Here is a 21,788-nt window from a genome sequence, read left to right as displayed (position 1 = left end):
ATAGAAGCACTTTGTGGCTGGATATAGCAGGCAGCTGCCTGTGTGGTATAATTTTAAGACAGCTGTAAAACTTCTTCCCCCAGTGGCCCTTCCACAGTACCTGATGTTATTTATTCTTTTTAGTTAAGATTTCAAAGACTTGTATTAGAATGAAGATGCTTTTAGGAGGGGCACCCTTAACAAAGTAAACTAATTCTGTCTTAGTGCTGCTTTTAATGTTGCAGATCCTTTTTTGAAGAGTGCCTGAGGGAAGAAAGTTACAGAACATAGGGTGTGGAATTTGGCTTGCTTCATAGTTTAAAAATCTTATCATGTGGAGTGTATTGAGTATCTTTTATATTCAGGACACAGTCTACTACCCTCTGAGAGGAATTCTAAGAAACAGAAGACACAGTATCTGGCTCTATTCTGTATTCTCTTAGGAAAAATAATACAACTATTTATGAAAATCTGACCATATGATAGCAAATAGTGCCAGGAAGAAAGGAAATTCCTAATTCAAAGTACCAATAAAATGTGCCGCAATAATTGAGGCAAGAGAGACGTACTCCTAGCCTGGTTGATACAAAAGGTAAGATTTGGACTGCACATGAAGAGTATAGGGATGATTTGGGTAGACAAAGAAAGCAAAAAGAAAACACTTACAGGGAGGGACTGGGGAATAGGTTAAGTGGAAATAGCCGAGTCAGGTGAGTTTCTGAGGCAGTAAGTAGATTGACCATTTTGTTTGGCATGAAGGGTCAACAGAAAGGAAGAATAGAAAAGTATATTGGGGCAGATGGTGGATGGTCTCCAGTACCTTGCCGAGGAGTTCAGACTTCATTCCACAGGTCTTGAGGATCCTGCAAAGGTAAGGAACAGAAGAAAGACACCATCAAAGTTGCATTTTGGACCATCCCAGCATAGTGGTAGAATGTAGAATGGTTTAGGAGAGTGGAACTTGGGAGTCAGGAAGCTAGATGTCAGGCCAATAGGGTTGACACAAATAAAGGACGTGTCAGTAGAGGTAGAAAAGAAGAAACAGATGTGGGAGTCCCCAGGAGGGAAGAATCACCCAGACTTGTCTCCAGTCCTGTTGCCACAAACTACTGCTTTAATGCAAGAAACCAGAGGCAGTATAGCCTAACCATTACCATGATTGTCTTTGGAGTCAGACACACCTGAGTTCAAATCCCCAGCTCTTTTCCCAATTTTGTGACATCAAGCAGGTTACTTAACCTCTGTGAACCTCAGTTTTTTCATAAGTGAGATGGAGAGAATGATAGATAACTCAGAGAGATGATGCAAAGATCAATTGAGAATAAGATGGTTGCGGTACTGATTGCCCAATAAAAGACAGACAAGCAAAACATTATAGTATCCCTTGAGAGAAACAAAGCTGCTAGGAAGTAGCTGCATTTTCAGACAAAATTTGAGGCAATAAGACTCTTGTTTTAATTTTTTCCTATTAAGCAGACTGTAAACTTTAACTGAGTATCCCACCCTCATCCCAATTTGTCCCTATCCCAACCACAAGGTAACCCAGTATATCCTGTGTGTTTCTAGTATTTTAGTGTCTGACCATGTGTTCTGTTTTGTTTCTTCCTCTCTTTTTCTTTCTGAATAGCAGAAACAGGCATTTTGTTTAATACCTAAATAATCTGCCTCATTATAGTTTGGCAAATAATGTGGATTTAAAAAAAAAAAAAGCCAGCCTCCTGCCTACTATCTGTGGCTGCTTCTCCTGGCACTGGCTCAGTTAGCCCTCATTTATTTAGCCATTCACCAGTTATGTATCAGGCACTGTGCAAGGCACTGCAGGGGATAGAAAGATGTTTGAGATACTCTTGAGGGATCTCCCACTTTACTATGCGAGGTAAGATATGTATACACAGAAGAGGTTACATAGTAGACATGAAATGCATAGCTAGATACAGCTCAGTAAGGGAGAGACCTCATCTCTAGGAGGTAGGGACTACATGATATGCAATATGGGCTGTTGAGGCTGGTGGCCTGGAGGCACAGGAACTGGAATTCCAGGGAGCAGAGGGAGAAGGATATAGACACTCTGCTTATCCTTTAGGCTTGGTGAGTGGGAAGGGGAATGGAGAAAGATGGTGGGAAAAGATGGGTGTGCCGTAGAGACCCCCAACCATCAGCACTTGGCTCAGGTCTTCTGATTATGTGACTGCTTTATTTACTAAGGAAGATTATGCAGAACACTCTGAGAAACTGAGCATAGCATCAGCGATAGGGATGTTGTTCCTCATATCACCCACTGGCTTCTAAAAATGACACTCAAGAGAAATTGCTTTCTGATTCTGAGCTATTGGTTGTTTTTATTGTACAGAGACTGAATTATATCAGTGACTAGGTTTCTTTTTTCACTTCTGTTGCTAGATAGCTTGATTCAAGTTTGTGCACACCTGTTACAGGAATGAAGGACTCCTGTAATGTGTCTATTAGCCTTAATTCTGGGTCCATTATACATTCCTGTTCTGTTCCCTCCCCTTTCCCTCCCATCCTCTATTTCCCCCTTTCTTGCCTCTATGTAATCAGGTTGTATTTTATATCCTTCTGCTCATCTGCTATAATCCCTTTCTGGAACAATGAGGAGAGTAATGAAAGGAAGAATGACTTCCTCAAGAGCTCAACCGTTCCTTGGGAGTAATTGTGTAAAAATAGCAATTGAAGTACAGAGATAAAGAAAAGAAATGAGGCTGCAGGAACATCTAGCCCATGGTTTTAGTGACAATAATCTTGGTTGAGGTTCTGTGGCCTTGGGGGCAAATTGCTCCTCTCCTCTCCAGGACTTTGGTTCCTTGCTTCGTGGGGAAAAGCAGGAATCTTCCCCCAACTTCCACAAACTAAGGTATTTTCCCAGCTCCTGACTCTGTGATGCCACTGAGAAAACTGGTGGTGGTAACAGGACACGAAGGCTTCAGCCAATAGCGACTTCGCCTCCTGTGCCTGAGGCAAGGCCACTGGAGCAGGAAGTTCCTCTCCACAGCCAGGGCCTCCATGACCCTCTTTTGCCCTTCTCAATAGCCAAGGGCGTGGTGGTTCTGGAGGGAGCCTGCCCACCTCACTTGTCTCCACTCACTCTTGCCTTACCCTCACTCTGGCGCTGTCCTGTCCCTGGGATAGGGAATCATTCTCTAGAGAATCCTTCTTCTTCCTCTGCACCAGCTTCTTCTCCTAGCCTGCTGATAGCTTTCCTCTTCAGAGGCATAATTTATGATTCCTCAAAAGGTGAGGTTTTATTCTTTGAATTATTGTTTCTTTTACAGTTCCAGTGTGGTAAATCCAGCTTCCACTGTGATTGATATGTCCCAGGAAAACACAAAGAAACCAAATGTGTCTCCAGAGAAGGTAGATTGAGCCCAGATTTTGAAAATCTCATATTTGTTAGGAATGCCATTTTTCCTCATTGTGTCAAAGCACCACAAAGAGAATTTTGTAGAACAGTTTTTTGGTACCAAACACAGGTAATTTTTACTATTTAGTTTAAGAAGTCACTCTCGTGGTGGAAAAAGTGGATTGGTCACTGCATTGCTGAAGACCCAGATTTCTTGCCCTAAAGGGTAAAAAGTCTGAAGCTATTTGGTGCTGGGGCTGCTTTTTAGCATTTGGAATAAGGCTTGTTAGTTCCATGTCAGTCCTTATTCCTATATTCCTATGCATAGCTTCTTAAATCTCTGTTAGAGAGCTGCTTCTGGGAGAGAATTGCTAATTTATTAAACTGTAGACAGTAAACATTGCTATTGAGTCCTATATTAATTTTTAAAACCTCTATTGATACCATTTTTATCATTAGAATTGATGATAATAATAATGACTGTGAAACACTTCAAGATACCTAAAATGTCTTCGAAATTTTTAGGAAAGGTCAATTACAGTTGTATTTTGTACAGCTGTGATCTAGCAGACTAAGAGTCTGGCGTGGTAGAAGAAGCACTGGTGGGACTCTGACCTGATTACAGACCCAAGTTTCCTTTGACCTTGATCTGGTCTTTGCTATATCCAGGGCCAAGTTTTTTCACCTGTAAAATGTGGAATTTTGATTTAAGTGCCTGATTCTGAGCTCACTTTGTAGGACTCTGGGTTTGCATATATTTTATATAATTTTTATATGGCATATATGGTAATTCTGTGCTAAGCAGATTAATCCGGACAACTGTTTTTCAAACATGCCAAATAATGGAGTTTATGGGATAAAACTATCAAAATTGAAGATAATAGGCATTTGCCAACACTGAGTTGCTGTCATGACATTTAAAGTAAGTTTAATAAATAATATTTGTCCCCAGCAGAGGAAGAATCCATTTAATAGCTCCAAGTTGCCAGAAGGTCACTCGTCACAACAAACTAAAAATGAACAGTCAAAAAATGGAAGAACTGGTTTATTTCAGACTTCAAAAGAGGGTAAATATTTTTATGAACTTGATATTTTTATCTTTGTTATCTGTGGACAAAGGGAAATTCTCAGAGTTCCTTTCACTCAAATAACTTCCAAGAGAAAGTGAAAAGTCCTGATGGTTTTCTTATTTTACTATGCTTGTTGGTTTCCTTCCTGAGGGAGAGGAAGCAGAAATTTTAGAAACTGATAGTTCACACATTCCAGTCTCAGAACTGCGACTTGTTATGTGACCTCCATCGTGTCTTGGATACCCTCATCAGTAAATTGGGAGATTTTTTCACCCAAGACATTCAGTCTTCCACTTAACAGTATTTATTGGATGCCTACTGTGTGCCCACACAGTTCTTTTAAAAGGGCTTGCCTCAAGAAGAAAAAGCCTGTTGACAATGTTATGATCCTCTAATCTGTAATTCTCAGCCCAGCAGCCCACCAGCGTTTGATCATGTTTGTGGCTTAATTGATGTAAGTCAGCCTGCTATGGAATATTATCATTTTTGCATACCGTTAAGAGGAAATGCTAAACATTTCAAGTCTCCTCAAAAGCAACTTGAAGAAGATTCCACAAGCATTAAAGAGTGGTTAGGGGTAGAGAATTAACGAACAGTGGAGCTGGGGTTTTCAACTAGCATGTTTGAATATTAATATACTTTCCATTGGGCACGTTTTGTATTACATAAAATATTTTATAGAAAAGAAATCACTGGAACATGTTAGATGTTTATTTTTAACTTTTTTTTTTTTTTTTTTTTTGGCAATGGAGTCCCACTCTGTTGCCCAGGCTGGAGTGCAGTGGTGCAATCTCCGCTCACTGCAACCTCTGCCTCCCGGGTTCAAGGGCTTCTTGTGCCTCAGCCTCCTGAGTAGCTGGGACTACAGGCTTGCACTATCATGCCTGCCTAATTTTTGTATTTTTAGTAGAGATGAGGTTTCACCCTTTTGGCCAGGCTGGTCTCAAACTCCTGGACTCAAGTGATCCACCCATCTTGGCTTCCCAATGTGCTGGGATTACAGGTGTGAGCCACTGTGCTTGGCCTGTTTTTAACTTTTTGACAAAATAAATTTTGTTTTAGGTAATGGGGTTTTATTTTTATTTTAATTGAATTTCCTTTTCTTTTCTGATTTCTGCAGGTGAATTTAAGTGACTTCTATGTTTTTCTTTAAGCCTCTTTGGAGAAATTTTCTTTTCATTCCTAAAAAAACTTTCTGTATTGGGTGTAAAATATCACAAACTGTATAAAGCACAGTAATCTTAAATGTACAGTGCAATGAAGTTTATACATGATTTTTCGAATAGACGTTATTTTTAAGAGCAGTTTTAGGTTCACAATATTGAGCAAAAGATACAGACATTTTCCATATACACCCTCTCCCTACACAGGCATAACCTCCCTCATTATCAACATTCCCCATGAGAATGGTGCATTTGTTACAACTGATGAACCACACTGAGACATCACTATTACCCAAAGCACATCATTTACATCGGCGTTCACTCTTAGCGTTGTACATTCTGTGGGTTTTGATAAATGTGTAATAGTGTGTGGCCACCATTGTAGTATCATAGAGTAGTTTCAGTGCCTTAAAAGTCCTCTGTGCTCCAATACATGAATTTTTAAAGGCTTTTCACATTAGGCCTCTACTTATGCTACCTACTTTACTGTTTTTAATATTTTAATAGTTTTACTAAGTGTAGGTTAAGTTTATGACAGGTATTTTAAATTATGTATTACTCTCCATATGATATATCACTCACTGTGTTTTAATTTTCAGATGAATTGTCAGAGTCAAAAGAAAAGTCAGCTGTCACAGATACTTCAATCCAAAAGTTAGAGAAATCAAAGCAGACTGTGCCAGGCCTTTCAAATGGGTCCCAAATCAAGGCTCCAATCCCCAAAGCCAGGAAGATGATCTACAAATCAACTGATTTAAACAAAGATGATAACCAGTCTTTTCCTAGACAAAGGACAGACTCCCTGAAAGCGAGAGGGGCTCCGAGAGGAATCCTCAAGCGTAACTCCAGTTCCAGTAGCACAGACTCAGAAACCCTTCGTTATAATCACAGCTTTGAACCCAAAAGCAAAATTGTGTCACCTGGCCTAACCATCCATGAGAGAATTTCTGAGAAGGAGCATTCTTTAGAAGACAGCTCTTCCCCAAACTCCCTGGAGCCATTAAAGCATGTGAGATTCTCTGCAGTGAAGGATGAGCTTCCACAGAGTCCTGGGCTAATCCATGGCCAGGAAGTAGGAGAATTTAGTGTTTTAGAATCTGACAGGTTGAAAAATGGAACAGAAGATGCAGGGGACACAGAGGAGTTTCAGAGTGACCCTAAGCCTTCTCAATACGGAAGGTCTTTGCTTTTTCATCAGTCAGCCTCAAGCCCAAATGTATCAAAAAGTGAAACACATCAGCCAGTGACTTCTGGTTCTTTTCCAATTAATGGGCTCCATTCTCATTCAGAAGTTTTAGCTGCAAGACCACAGTCCATGGAGAATTCACCAACCATCAATGAACACAAAGATAAATCATCAGAATTAACAAGACTTGAATCTGTATTACCCAGAAGCCCTGCTGGTAAGAGAGTTGTCACTACTAGATTATAAAAACTCGGTGGGCTTGGAATGCCCAGGCCAGCTAGTCCTGTAGAAGCCCAATTTAACCTTCTAGGCATTCCATCTACAGTTCAGACAGATGCCACTGGAAATGTTTATGCCTCTTGTTTATTTCTCAATCACCAGTAATTAAAAGTAACCAGGATAGCACAGTTTCTGGCCCATTATGCTTTACCCTAATATATATATATAACCATATCAATTATTTAAACAAATGACAATGTTTTTAGTTAAATCAAGGTGGAATAGAGTAAGAAAGAATTACTGTCATTAGCTAGTACCTTGGTACAGGGTAAATGTATTATTACTCACCTAATGCAAATTTAGTAATTACAATTTTAGCAAACTTTGGTTTCTTTTGTAATCCAAAGAGAACCTTCACTTTCTTAGTGTCAAAGGTTGGGAAACTAGACTTTGAGGCCTTACTATGCAAAAGTGTCAGACTTTGGCCTGCTCAGGCCTCCAGCCATTTGTTCTTAGGCTTTAAAAGCTCTGAAGGCACTTTCTCTTTCAGCTGGTATGAGTTGAGAGGCAAAGAGGGTACTGCTTTTCCCTGCTAACTAGCCTTGTCTTGAAGGTCTTACCACTCTCAGGGGATGACTCAAACTACTTTTACACCTATATGATCATGAAGTAATCATAATGTTTTATGATCATAATTTCTTATGTTTTTTTAGAAAAACAGAAACAATAGAAAAAGCCATGCTGTGTACCCTCTGCCATCTTTAATAAGCCTGCATCTGACCCTATGATAGTTTCTTTATAGTCAGGATAATTCACAATAGCAACAATCAAATTTGGTTTTTTTTAAGTTTTTTAAAAATATACTTTAAGTTCTGGGATATATGTGAAGAACGTGCAGGTTTGTTACAAGGTATACACGTGCCATGGTGGTTTGCTGCACCCATCAACCCATCACCTACATTAGGTATTTCTCCTAATGCAGTCCCTCCCCTACCCCCCCCACATCCCAACAGGCCCTGGTGTGTGATGTTTCCCTTCTTGTGTCCGTGTGTTCTCATTGTTGAACTCCCACTTATGAGTGAGAACATGTGGTGTTTGGTTTTCTGATCTTGTGATAGTTTGCTGAGAATGATGGTTTCCAACTTCATCCACGTCCCTGCAAAGGACATGAACTCATCCTTTTTTGTGGCGGCATAGTATTCCATGCTGTATATGTACCACATTTTCTTTTTCCAGTCTAACATTGATAGATATTTGGGTTGGTTCCAAGTCTCTACTATTGTGAACAGTGCTGCAGTAAACAAACATGTGCTTGTGTCTTTATAGGTGAATGATTTATAAGACTTTAGGTATATACCTAGTAATGGGATTGCTTGGTCAAATGGTATTTCTGGTTCTAGATCCTTGAGGAATCACCACACTGTCTTCCACAATGGTTGAACTAATTTACACTCCCACCAACAATGTAAAAGCGTTCCTATTTCTCCACATCCTCTCCAGCATCGGTTGTTTTCTGACTTTTTAATGATTGCCATTCTAACTGGCGTGAGATGGTATCTCATTGTGGTTTTGATTTGCATTTCTGTAATGATCAGTGATAATGAGCTTTTTATCATCTTTGTTGGCCACATAAATGTCTTCTTTTGAGAAGTGTCTGTTCATATCCTTCGCCTACTTTTCGATAAGGTTGTTTTTTTTCTTGTAAATTTGTTTAAGTTCCTTGTAGATTCTGATATTAGCCCTTTGTCAGATGGATAGATTGCAAAAATTTTCTCCCATTCTGTAGGTTGCCTGTTCACTCTGATGATAGTTTCTTTTGCTGTGCAGAAGCGCTTTAATTTAATTAGATCCTGTTTGTTAGTTTTGACTTTTGTTGCCATTGCTTTTGGTGTTTTAGTCATGAAGTCTTTGCCTATGCCTATATCCTAAGTGGTACTGCCTAGGTTTTCTTCTAGGGTTTTTATGGTTTTAGGCCTTATGTTTAAGTCTTTAATCCATCTTGAGTTAATTTTTGTATAAGGTGTAAGGAAGGGATCCAGTGTCAGTTTTCTGCATATGGCTAGCCAGTTTTCCCAACACCATTTATTAAATAGGGAATCCTTTCCCCCATTGCTTGTTTTTGTCAGGTTTGTCAAAGGTCAGATGGTTGCAGATGTGTGGCATTATTTCTGAGACCTCTTTTCTGTCCCATTGGTCTATATCTCTGTTTTGGTACCAGTACCATGCTGTTTTGGTTACAGTAGCCTTGTAGTATTGTTTGAAGTCAGGTAGCATGATGCCTGCAGCTTTGTTCTTTTTGCTTAGGTATGTGTTGGCTATGCAACCTCTTTTTTGGTTCCATATGAAATTTAAAGTTTTTCCTAATTCTGTGATGAAAGTCAGTGGTAGCTTGATGGGGATAGCATTGAATCTATAAATTACTTTGGGCAGTATGGTCATTTTCATGATATTGATTCTTCCTATCCATGGGCATGGAATGTTTTTCCATTTGTTTATGTCCTCTCTTAATAACTTGAGCAGTGGTTTGTAGTTCTCCTTGAAGAGCTCCTTCACATCCCTTGTAAATTGTATTCTTAAGTATTTTATTCTCTTTGTAGCAATTGTGAATGGGAGTTCACTCACGATTTGGCTCTCTATTATTGGTATATAGGAATGCTTGTGTTTTGTGCACATTGATTTGGTATCCTGAGACTTTGCTGAAGTTGCTTATCAGCTTAAGGAGATTTTGGGCTGAGACAATGAGGTTTTCTAAATATACAATCATGTCATCTGCAAAAAGAGACAATTTGACATCCTCTCTTCCTCTTTGAATACCGTTTATTTCTTTCTCTTGCCTGACTGTCCTGGCCAGAACTTCCAATACTATGTTGAATAGGAGTGGTGAGATAGGACATCCTTGTCTTGTGCCGGCTTTCAAAGAGAATGCTTCCAGCTTTTGCCCATTCAGTGTGATATTGGCTATGGGTTTGTCATAAATAGCTTTTATTATTTTGAGATACATTGCACTGATAACTAGTTTATTGGGAGTTTTTAGCAAGAAGCGCTGTTGAATTTTTTCGAAGGCCTTTTCTGCATCTATTGAGATAATCATGTGGTTTTTGTCTTTGGTTCTGTTTATATGCTGGATTACGTTTATTGATTTGTGTATGTTGAACCAACCTTGCATCCCAGAGATGAAGCCCACTTGATCATGGTGGATAAGCTTTTTGATATGCTGCTAGATTCAGTTTTCCAGTATTTTATTGAGAATTTTTGCATCAGTGTTTGTCAGGGATATTGGTCTGAAGTTTTCTTTTTTTGTATTGTCTCTACTAGGTTTTGGTATCAGGTTGATGTTGGCGTCACAAAATGAATTAGGGAGGAGTCCCTCTTTTTCTATTTTTTGGGATAGTTTCGGAAGGAATGGTACCAGTTTCTCTTTATACCTCTGGTAGAATTCGGCTGTGAATCCATCTGGTCCTGGGCTTTTGTTGGTTGGTAGGCTGTTAATTGCTGCTTCCATTTCTGAACTTGTTATTGGTCTATTCAAGGATTCAGTGTCTTCCTGGTTTAGTCTTGGGAGGGTGTGCGTGCCCAGGAATTTATCCATTTCTTCTAGATTTTCTAGTTTATTTGCATAGAAGTGTTTATAGTATTCTGTGATGGTGGTTTGTATTTCTGTGGGACCAGTGGTGATATCCCCTTTATCATTTTTTATTGTGTCTATTTGATTCTTCTCTCTTTTCTTATTAGTCTGGCTAATGGTCTATCTATTTTGTCGATCTTTTCAAAAAACCTGAACCTGCTCCTGGATTCATTGATTTTTTGAAGGGTTTTTCTTGTCTCTAGCTCCTTCGGTTCTGTTCTGATTTTAGTTATTTCTTGTCTTCTGCTAGCTTTTGAATTTGTTTGCTCTTGCTTTTCCAGTTATTCTAATTGTGATGTTAGGGTGTCGATTTTAAATCTTTCCCACTTTCTCCTGTGGGCATTTAGTGCTATAAATTTCCCTCTAAACACTGCGTTAGCTGTGTCCCAGAGATTCAGGAATGCTGTGTCTTTATTCTCATTGGTTTCAAAGAACTTATTTATTTCTGCCTTCATTTCGTTGTTTACCTATTAGTCATTCAGGAGCAAGTTGTTCAGTCTCCATTTAGTTGTGCTGTTTAGAGTGAGTTTCTTAATCCTGAGTTCTAATTTGATTGCACTGTGGCCTGAGAGACTATTTGTTATGATTTCCATTCTTTTGCATTTGCTGAGGACTGTTTTACTTCCAATTATGTGGTCAATTTTAGAATAAGTGTGATGTGGTGCTGAGAAGAATGTGTATTCTGTTGATTTGGGGTGGAGAGTTCTGTAGATGTCTATTAGGTCCACTTGGTCCAGAGCTTAGTTCAAATCCTGAATATCCTTGTTAATTTTCTGTATCACAGTGAGGTGTTAAAGTCTCCCACTATTATTGTGTGGGAGTCTAAGTCTCTTTGTAGGTCTCTAAGAACTTGCTTTATGAATCTGGGTGCTCCTGTATCAGATGCATATATATTTAGGATAGTTAGCACTCCTTGTTGCGTTGATTCCTTTACCATTATGTAATGCCCTTCTTTGTCTTTTTGATCTTTGTTGGTTTGAAAACACAGTTCTTAAACTCCAGTATGCAAAACAGTCACTAGAATAGCTGTTAGTAAAGATTACTGTGCCCAATCTCCAGAAATTCTTCACATTCAATACATCAGGAATAAGGCCCAGGAATGGAAATATCCTCATTGTCCCATTTAAATATTGTGGATAAAATTCCTTGTTTAGTCTTATTTAAAAGTTCTTTTTCTAACTCCTGAAATCACTTAAGTCTGTGCTTCTCAAACCTGAATTTAGGCCTCCTCCAGGGTTTATGATATGTGCCAGGGGATGGGTGAAGTCATAAAATCGGCATGGCGTATCTTCCTGGAGTGTTAGTTTTATACAAAGATTTAAGAGTAAGAGAAAATTAACATTTGAAATGTAACATGGAGCTGGGTGTGGTGGCTCACGACTGTAATCCCAGCACTTTGGGAGGCTGAGGTGGGCGGATCACGAGGTCAGGAGTTCGAGACCAACCTGGCCAATATGGTGAAACCCTGTCTCTACTAAAAATACAAAAATTAGCTGGGACTGGTGGTGTGTGTCGGTAATCCCAGTTATTTGGGAGGCTGAGGCAGAAGAATCGCTTGAGCCTGGGAGGAGGAGGTTGCAGTGAGCCGAGATCCTGCCACTGCACTCTGGCCTAGGCAGCAGAGTAAGACTCCATCTCAAAAAATAATAATAAAATAAAATGTAACATGACACAGAATGCAAAATTAACATGTATTTTTAAAATAAACCAGGAACTTCAAAGAAATTTTTCAGTTAGGTCCGTACCCTGTACTTCCTGGTTTCTACAATTCCTTTCCTTTACTATCATAGGGCACCTTTGGTAGAATACCTTAATTAGGACAACTTACATTTTAACCCCTGAAAAATGCTGTTATAAACAGCTATTGGTATAGAAAGTGCAAATACAAAGTGCTTTTATAAAGATGATGTGAATGATTAACAGTTCTTAAAGCATGCTCTTTTCTTATTTAGAAAAGTATTTCTATGTTGCAGATGAACTGTCTCATTGTGTTGAGCCTGAGCCGTCTCAGGTGCCAGGTGGCAGTTCTAGAGACCATCAGCAAGGTAAGCCCCCTCCTGTCCCGGCTCTAAAAGCTAAGACATCTTCACGTTCTAGTCCATATGCCACTGAGATACAGAAGTCAACTGATGATTCCATATTTAAAGTTCTAGACTGGTTTAACCGAAGTTCTTATTCAGATGACAATAAGTCATTCCTCCAACATCCCCGAGGAATAGAGTCCAAAGAAAAAACAGACTCAAAATCACAGGTTGCTATTGACTTGGTGACAGATGACACTACTTTAAAAGAAAATGGCTCGAAGAACCTATCATCCAGCAAAATTGAATCGAAGCCTGTGAGATCTGATTCAACATTCCAAGTAGAGGGAGATATGCTGGTTTCTGAAAGTTGCCAAGATGCTAATGTGAACATCAAATCCAAATTCATGAATTTGTCCCAACAAGGTGCCCCAAAGGAAGGCCCATGTATATTGCCATTTGAAAGCTATGGCACCCCAAGTCAAAGGAGCAAAAATATGGACTATAGCCAAGATTCAAAAAGCATAGGAAAAGGGAACGGGGTATCTCCTCCAAAAAGGAACTATTCCTACAATATTCTCAAGGAATCTGATGCAGAAAACCAAGTTCCATGCAACACTAATAATATTGGCAATTTGGGTGAAGAAGAACCCAAGTTTCATGCTCATGAAGAAAATAGAGGACACTCAGAAGTGAATTTTGACTCTTCAACAATTGTCAAAGAACCAGGTTTGAAAGATAACATGAAAGCAGAGAGAAAAAGCAAAGGAGGAAATACCTATATCCTGAAAGCTTCCTTAGAGCCAGAGAATATTAAGTCAACACCTGGGGTTGCCAACAACGGCTCTCCTTGGAAGAAGCCTGAGGTCCATTTCCAGCAAGAAGCTGATGAGGTTCCCAAGAACCAAGTGCAGAGAGAGAAATACAAAAGAGTGAGTGACAGAATATCCTTTTGGGAAGGAGAGAAAGCTGCTGCTAAGATAACTCATAAAGAACCCACATCTTCATGTAGCCAGGAACAACCTTCTGCTAAAGCATATCAGCCTGTGCAGAAGTCACAGGGTGTATCATCTATGGACAGTTTATCTACAGACCAGAGTGAATATAATCAGGTCATTCCCAAACGAGTGGTCCTAAATGAGGATGATCAAGCATCCCAGCTCTCCAATTCTTATTCCTCAAATAAATCTAAAGAGACCAAGCCACAAATATCAGATCCATCCAGAAACTATCTTTCAGCTGAGGAATCAGATAAAGTGTCTCTGTTTCAGAATAAGAAAAATGAGCCTATAAAAAGATCACCAGTGGCAGACAGTTTGCCTTCTAGAAGAAACCTTACTTTACCAGCACTGCAACGTCCCTCAAATGTTGGGAGTGAACGACATGTTCCTTTGGAGAAAGACAGACCTCTAGTTCGGGAATCAAATGCCAACTTTAAAGTTATGTCCCTAAAAGAAAGAATGGATGAACCCAATGTGGAACAGGTCTATAATCCCTCTCAGTTTGAGAATTTGAGAAAGTTTTGGGACTTAGAAGCTAATTTAAACAGTAAGAATAATGACAAGAATATTACCACAGCAAGCCAAAAAAATTCTGCACCTTTTAATAGGCAGAAACACAAGGAATTAAGTGACATTAAATTATCAGGTAAAAATACTCATGAAGCAGAGGTGCTTCTAAGCCCAAAAAAAGTTATGGGAAGAGAGGAAATGGACAAATTAAATTCAAAGGGCATACTCCAGGTGCTACCAGATGAAACCACATTTCCTTTGAGTCCGCTTAGAAAGTATACTCATCAGTTGCGAGGAAATGAGTCATCAAAGGAAAACATGGAAAAGAATATGGAAGGGATTGTTACTCCAGTGTTTAAGGAAGAAAAGGATTACTCAGACCAAGAGATTCAAGAATCCATAGTAAAAACCAATGTTTTGTCTAAAGACTACAAAGACACTTTTAATGACAGCTTGCAGAAACTGCTTTCAGAAGCCTCAACACCAGCAATTCAACCCTCTGGTGGAAAAGTTCATGGAAAACAAGTGCTTGAGCCAAATGTTTCTGAAAATAGGACATGGCGTCAAAAAACAGATTTTGCTGATACCGAGGAAGAAGTCAAAGGACCTGAGAAGATCATTAATGAGCATGTTGACAAAACAGTAGTTCCTCCAAAGGTTAAACGGAACTCTTTGACTGCTAGTCTAGACAAACTCCTGAAGGAAGCAACTGGAACTTCACCCTCTCCCTTGCAAACCAAGTTGGCGCCCGTTATCACTGGAACCAACTCTAAGCCGGAAGAAGGAAGATTTTTTGGAAAAGGGATAGAACAGAGTCACAATACTTCAGCTGATAAGAGAGAAATACTAGCTCCTTTTCCAGAGAGAGATGAAACTTTTGGAAATACAGCTGTCCCCAAGAAAGCTGAAAGTGGTGAGTGCCAGCTAAACACAGAGAATTTGATTCAGATGGCTGCAGAAGATTCTTATCCATTGGATCCACCTTCCCAGCTTTCCAGAAAGGGTTCTTTTGGGGATGTGGCCAACCCTCTCCACGATATGCTTTTTCCCCAAGATGCTCATCTTGTTCCCCAGGCTAGGGCACACCCTTCTCAAACGGAAATTTCAGAGACTGTAGAGAAAGTCGTTCTTCCACCCAGACCTGTGTTGAATGATGTAAATGCTGCATTACAGAAGCTGCATAGAGAAGTATGGTTAAGTTATCCAGCTGGAAGGGAAGTACGTCCTGGAGAAGTGAACCCAGAATTTCCTGAAGCAGTACAGGCATTAGGTAGCCCCCTAAATCCGCCAGGAGTGATATCACCATGGGCTATGATGGACACCATAGTTCCAGACAGGAAGGATTTTTATTCCTCCAATGTAGTTCCTGATAAAACTCATGAACTTGGATCTTATTTAGCTGCCCAAATGTTTCTATCAGACCAGACACTTAGCTCATTTGGTTCCACTGTTGCTCAATATGGCAAAGGCCTACCTCAGGAAGTGGAAGAAATTGTGAGGGAAACAATTATTCAACCCAAATCAGAGTTCCTCGAATTCAGTGCTGGCTTAGAAAAACTACTGAAGGAAGCAACTGAAACCTTCCCCTTAAAATATGAAAGTGATACAGGGAATCTTTCTGCATCAAAGTTAATAGGTAGTACAAAGGAGCCCAGGCAAGCCACTTCTGAATTCCATCCTGAGGAATTAAAAGAAACAGTAGAAAAGGCTGAGGCTCCATTAATAACTGAGAGTGCTTTTGATGCTGGTTTTGAGAAACTGCTTAAAGAAATAACTGAAGCTCCTCCTTATCAGCCCCAGGTGTCAGTGAGAGAAGAAATGCACAAGAAGGAGTCCTCACAGTCAGAGCAGACCAGGTTCTTAGGGGCAGTGCCCCATTTTTACGGGGCAGCCTCACAGACCTCTGAAATGAAGGCTAAAAGTAGTGGTTTGGAATCTCAAGTCAACCAATGTAATAAAAAGTTGGGAGGAGACGTACATATGACTGATTTATTGGTAGATTTTTGTGGTTCCAAAAGTGGATTTGAGATCCCTAGAACCCCACAACTTTATGTGGCTCATGAAATCGGGACCATTAACAGTGTAAACCCCCCAGTGGACAGGGACAGTGAAAGTGGGGTTGCAGGGCGACAAGGGACTTTTCAGGAACCTGGCTTTGGAGGGGCTTCTGAAGCAATTAGTGTGTCCAGAAATAGGCAACCCATTCCTCTCCTGATGAACAAAGAAAACTCTACAAAAACAAGTAAAGTTGAATTGATTCTAGCATCGCCATATAAGAAACAAGAGAAAGAGGAAGAAAAAGAAGGTTTCTCTGAGTCCGAGTTTTCAGATGGAAACACCAGTTCTAATGCAGAGAGCTGGAGAAATCCTTTCAGTGAGCATTTAAAAATGTTTAACTCACAATGAGTCTGCTTTATGGAATGCTGATGTAAAGGATGATTTTTTTTAATTGGGATTAATTTGATATTCTTAAATGGTGTTAAATTCTTCTTACCACTTCTGTGTTCCTGAGCCTTTTTTAATTAAAAAAATTATTTATATTTTTTAATCAAAAGCATTACATAAAACAGCTTTCCTATAAGGCTGTTTCAGAGTCTGAGTTGACTTTTCATTAATCTACCTATAGAATTTTTAGGTTTCAAAAAATACTTTTTAAATAACTTTTTGTGTTTAGAAAGTATCTTTACTACATTTAAGCTAGTTTTCCTCCTGGAAATATTTAGAATTTCTTCCTTAATTGGCAATCTTTATAGAAGTCTAGTAAGATTTGTGGCAAGAAAGTGCCACAGATGGACACAAATTTCCCATTTAGGAGCAATATCTTACCACAGTGGTGGCTAAATACCAGGGACAAAATACAAGGCTGGAACTTTCCTTCCCTCAGATACCTTGTGCTGTGGTGTTTTTGTTGCCACTTTTTCCCTCTCATTTTCAATTATCTGTACAATCTTCCCTTTCTAGAGTATGACTTTGGCCAGATGACTCACCTGATGCTACCTAAGGGCATTGCCTGGCCAGGTACATTTCTTTCGCTCCAGCCTTGGCTAAGTTGATGATCTGAATCGATCTCCACATTCATCTACATGGATGTGGGGGCACTGGTTTTGGTGGCCAGGCTGTAAAACATAGGACTTACCTCAGTTTCCTATTTAATCAACATGTGGACATTTTAGCAGAGAAACCCCAGAGCAAATAGGAATGAGAAGCTACCTGATTAAAATGATGAAATGATAGAGAATGTTTTCTGGCTGGGACATTTTAACCAAAGTTACACAACTGCTGTTGATTGCCTTCCTTGTAGTTTAGTAGAATTTGTCATTTGTTTAGCTCCCTTTAGTTCCAGTGAAAATAGATAAGCTTTACTGAGTCGCTTACTTGGAGGTGTGGATTCTTTTGTAAGTAGCTATAGGGTTTCTTCTTGAACAGTGACCAAAAAATCCACCTTTAATCCTATTCAGTCAAGTTGAAGCCCCTCTAACAAATTTTGTTGTTAATAAAAAAAAAGAAATTGAAGTATCAGTCTCTAAAACCAGACATATGCAAGAATAAAGCCAGCATATTAAACTTGTTGAAGTAGGCTCTTACTAAACTTCCCATGAGTTGCTAGCATAAACTGAGCCACAGTAGGAGGAGTGCCTGCAAATTCGCAATTATGTTAGAGACTATCATCTAATGTGTATCCCAGCATAACTGACCGAGTAGTAAAAAGCCTATCTAAAAAAGCAATGTTAAATAGTCACCTAGGCTGGGCACGGTGGCTCACACCTGTAATCCCAGCACTTTGGGAGGCCGAGGCGGGCGGATCATGAGGTCAGGAGATCAAGACCATCCTGGCTAACACAGTGAAACCCCATCTCTACTAAAAAATACAAAAAATTAGCCAGGCGTGGTGGCAGCGGCTGTAGTCCCAGCTACTTGGGAGGCTGAGGCAGGAGAATAGCGTGAACCCAGGAGGCGGAGCTTGCAGTGAGCCAAGATCACACCACTGCACTCTAGCCTGGGCTACAGAGTGAGACTTCATCTCAAAAAAGAAAAAAAAAAAAAAAAATTACCTAAACAGAGTCCAGAGAAGACATTTTAGAATTACAAGCCAATTAAGAAGTATAAAATGATATAGTCATGATTTTAATTTAGGTTTATATACTCTAACCCAAGTTACTATTTTAAAGCAAACTGCAGTAGGGGTGGGGTGAAAAATGAAGAGAAACCTACTATAAGGGTACTGTAATTTTGGGGAGCAAGCTAACACCTTTGACTTGTGACTGAGCTCTTATCTAAGCCATACCTCAATATGCTCCTTTGGGAAAAATTAAAGGTTCAGTAGTCAAATACTTTTGGAAATGCTGGGCCATTATGCACAGAGAAGGTCTGCAGTAAGGAACATTTCAAATTCGAACAGAGAACATCCAAATCTAATTAGTCTTAGAATCCATTTGCCATGGAATGTACCAGGCAGAACTGGAATGTATTTCAGGAAATTATTGTCTAGAGAAGTGGTTCTTAAATTGATGGATTCCTTTATCGAATCACTCATTGATTCAGCAAATATTTTGAAGTGTTTATTTCCAGCCACTGTTCTAGGCACTGAGAATACAACAGTAATAAATGTCAGTACTTAGGCTTATTCATGATGGAGCCATTCCTTTTATAAAATAATGGCATTAGTAAATGATAGAGGCCTCCCTCCCATGTTATTTCCCAACATTTCATTGGAAATTATACTAGATCATGAAACCCAGAAAGTCTACAACCTTCGATCTGGAGAATATCTGGAGAATATGTGTACCCAATTATACACAGATGTTAAACATCTGAATCCTGCCTTCTACGGTTTTGAATTAATTTTATTAATGCTCCTAGAAGTATTTCATGGTTGTCTTCAAAAGCTAGAATGTTAAATGGGAAGAGTCAATGTCTGGCATAAGACAAATCATATGTCTAAAATAAGAGTAAACAACTGAGAGATCACATTTCTATTAATGTGGTAATCTTGTTTCTGTATGGTTTACATTTGCAAATATTTCTTGACCAGTAAATTATTTTTAAGAGCATATTAATAGTGGAGAAATTTTATTTTCTTCTGTGAAATAAGTGCCTCTTAAAGTAGAGAAACTGATAGCATAATGTCTCTTTTCAACCTACCATTTCTATGTCCATATGTTAGAGGGTTTTTTTTTTGATATTGTGCAGTGTTCATCGATTTTGTTTTATAACAGGTTCAAAAGAAGAACCCAGTCCTGTTTTGAAAACTTTGGAAAGGAGTGCCGCTAGGAAAATGCCTTCCAAAAGTCTAGAAGACATTTCATCAGATTCATCAAGTGAGAATAAAGTTCGCCTCACTGTTCATGCCCCATCTAAGCTTAAAAATGCCTATGTGCTCTCCTGTAGCCTCACTGCATGCTGTTGTGCACTGCAACCCCTAATGGGGGCCATTAACAGATGAAAATAACCTTTCCAAAGTGCGCTGAAGAGGCTCAACCTAAAGTGGCTGGAACTTTGCTTATAAAATAATATATTACATTTGGTTACTAAAACACTAGGTTTCCTTTAATTGAAGAATCCCAGTTTTAAGTGTTTCTCAAGTACGCTGAGTTTGAAAGGACTGTGGTAGCTAGTAGGATTAGTGAAAATAGTCATAACTAACATTTATTGAATATAATTTGCCAAAATGTACCTAATAATTTTACATGTATTATCTCATTCAACCAGCACAAGCAACCCTATGAGAGGTGAATTATTGTTATCCAAATTTAAAGATGAGGAAAATGAAGCTCAGAAATGTGAAATGACCTGTTTAGTATTACACAGAAGATCAGGGACTCAAAATTAACAGGCTATTATCAAGAACATTTATGAAGGGACCACGTTATATATGATGGCGTTGGATGTCCATTGAATTTTGCATGATACGGAGTTGAATTAGTCCCTGGCTTCAAGGACTTTCCTTTCTCTTTTATCCCTTCTATTCTGTTCACATTTCTTTTAGACACTGGAACTATAAGCCCAAAACTACTTAACATGGAAGACTTTAGGTACACTATTCCCCACTGGCAGCTGCTTTAATGGTGAAGGATTTCTTGAGTACTAACAGAAAGCATAATATATCAAGAGAGTTGTGTGCTGGACAAATGGACTAAAACCATGACTTCTTGGGGTTTTGTTCTTGCTATTTTCAAGCTAAAATCCACCTCTAGGATTGCAGATGGTCATAAGAAAAATTATCAAGTGAAAAGTTAACCACTGCCAAACTCATATGATTGATAATTGGCCATTGTTATGTTTAGAATATTTTTTGTGCGTTTGTAATTAAGAATAAAAAGTCAGAATTTAAGAAGGAAAAAAAAGAAAAAGCCACTCCACCAAACATTTCCTAAAATCCACAGATTCCCAGGGATTTGAAGACAGTATTCCCAATTTGGAATGTAGTCCTAACTATCCCAAGGATCTTGGAATCTGAGGGTTAGAAGGGATCTTAAAAATCACCCATTTTAACCTCCCCCCCAGTGCAGGAATTCCCTCTAAAGCCTCCTCAACAGGCGGCCAACCCCCATATCCGCCTGAATGCTTCCAGAGAAGGCGAGTCGAATCCTTTGTTGGACAGCCGTGATTGTTCTTCCTTATGTTGGTGATGGGCCCTGAGAAAAAGAAAAAAACAAAAAAACAAAACAAAACAAAACTCAGAACAATTGTCCAATTTAGCAAACCTCTTGCCTGTGAAACATGGGGCTATTTCCATGGTGCAGCTTTAAAGTACTCAGGAATGTATAGGGTTAAAAAAAAATCACCATCAGCTGACGGGTATTCCTGCACGCTTCCTTCCAAATACCGATACCCACTCTCACACTAGCCTGCCAAGATTCCACTTAGCAGCTGGTCCCCAGTTACATCTCTTCAGTTGACTTCCCAGGCAAACCTCCCAGAGGCATACGCGAATGATGATGCACACACACAAATATTTGTTAATGACCATGGGTTTGGGAAGGTGTTAGTCATGGCTAGCATCATACCCTTTACAGAAGAATAGAGAGGCTGTTGCAGCCCCGTGCTTTCTCCTGCTGCTAGCCGATTGCTTGCTCTGAACTAACCCTCTAACCCTTGGGAGTCTGTGTGCAGCAGTGATGTGAGCTGCATCCGGGCTGAAATGGGAGCTCCTGCTATGGCACTGGCTCAAGTAGCTATCTAAAGAGAAAGTATTTTGGGGAAGACATCTTGGTTGCACCCCTCATTGCATCTTGACTAATTGCTTCCAACTCCGGGGGCTTCCAGGGACAATCTCATTGTTCTTTTCTCTCCAAGGGTCAGCCATATTAACCATTTGTTAATTTCTTCTGAACAGATCAAGCAAAAGTAGATAATCAGCCAGAAGAATTAGTGCGTAGTGCTGAAGATGGTAAATATCTTTATGTATTTGCATGTCTGTCTGTGTATTAACTTCTGGGGTGCTTTGGGCAGTCTCTGGGACGCAGCTGTTGGGTAAATAGAAGAACGTCATTTGCCACTATGTGGTGAATAGTACCTAAGTTACTATAAAACAGTTCTCATTTGGTACATTTAATATAGTTTGTATTCTTAAGGCTTCTGCTGCTGATACTGTCATGAGGATCTCATCAGAGACCCTTGTGAAGCAAGGATTTCTATAAATAGAAAATTGTATTT

The 21,788-nt window shown here is 39.4% G+C and overlaps 1 protein-coding gene across 9 annotated transcripts in view; it reads left to right on the top strand.

The window, feature by feature from the left end:
- The window catches only part of SYTL2 (synaptotagmin like 2), a 121,728-nt gene that overhangs the window by 75,580 nt on the left and 24,360 nt on the right, over window positions 1-21,788 (top strand). For 2 of the 9 annotated variants that reach the window (XM_025356837.1, XM_025356836.1), the window contains 6 exons: window positions 3,270-3,351; window positions 4,293-4,404; window positions 6,170-6,973; window positions 12,574-12,645; window positions 19,349-19,450; window positions 21,469-21,522. In XM_025356837.1, coding sequence (XP_025212622.1) covers window positions 3,270-3,351; window positions 4,293-4,404; window positions 6,170-6,973; window positions 12,574-12,645; window positions 19,349-19,450; window positions 21,469-21,522 — 1,226 coding nt within the window. Of the gene's footprint in view, window positions 1-3,269; window positions 3,352-4,289; window positions 4,405-6,169; window positions 6,974-12,573; window positions 12,646-14,075; window positions 16,507-19,348; window positions 19,451-20,939; window positions 21,523-21,788 lie in introns of those variants that run through there. The other 7 variants (XM_025356834.1, XM_025356833.1, XM_025356840.1 and 4 more) reach the window with 4 other exon arrangements.

The sequence above is a fragment of the Theropithecus gelada genome, chromosome 14 (genome assembly GCF_003255815.1).
Source record: "Theropithecus gelada isolate Dixy chromosome 14, Tgel_1.0, whole genome shotgun sequence".
In the NCBI taxonomy this organism is placed as follows: Eukaryota; Metazoa; Chordata; class Mammalia; order Primates; family Cercopithecidae; genus Theropithecus; species Theropithecus gelada.
The sequence above is the reverse complement of the archived record's forward strand: the minus strand, read 5'-3'. Positions and strand labels throughout refer to the sequence as shown.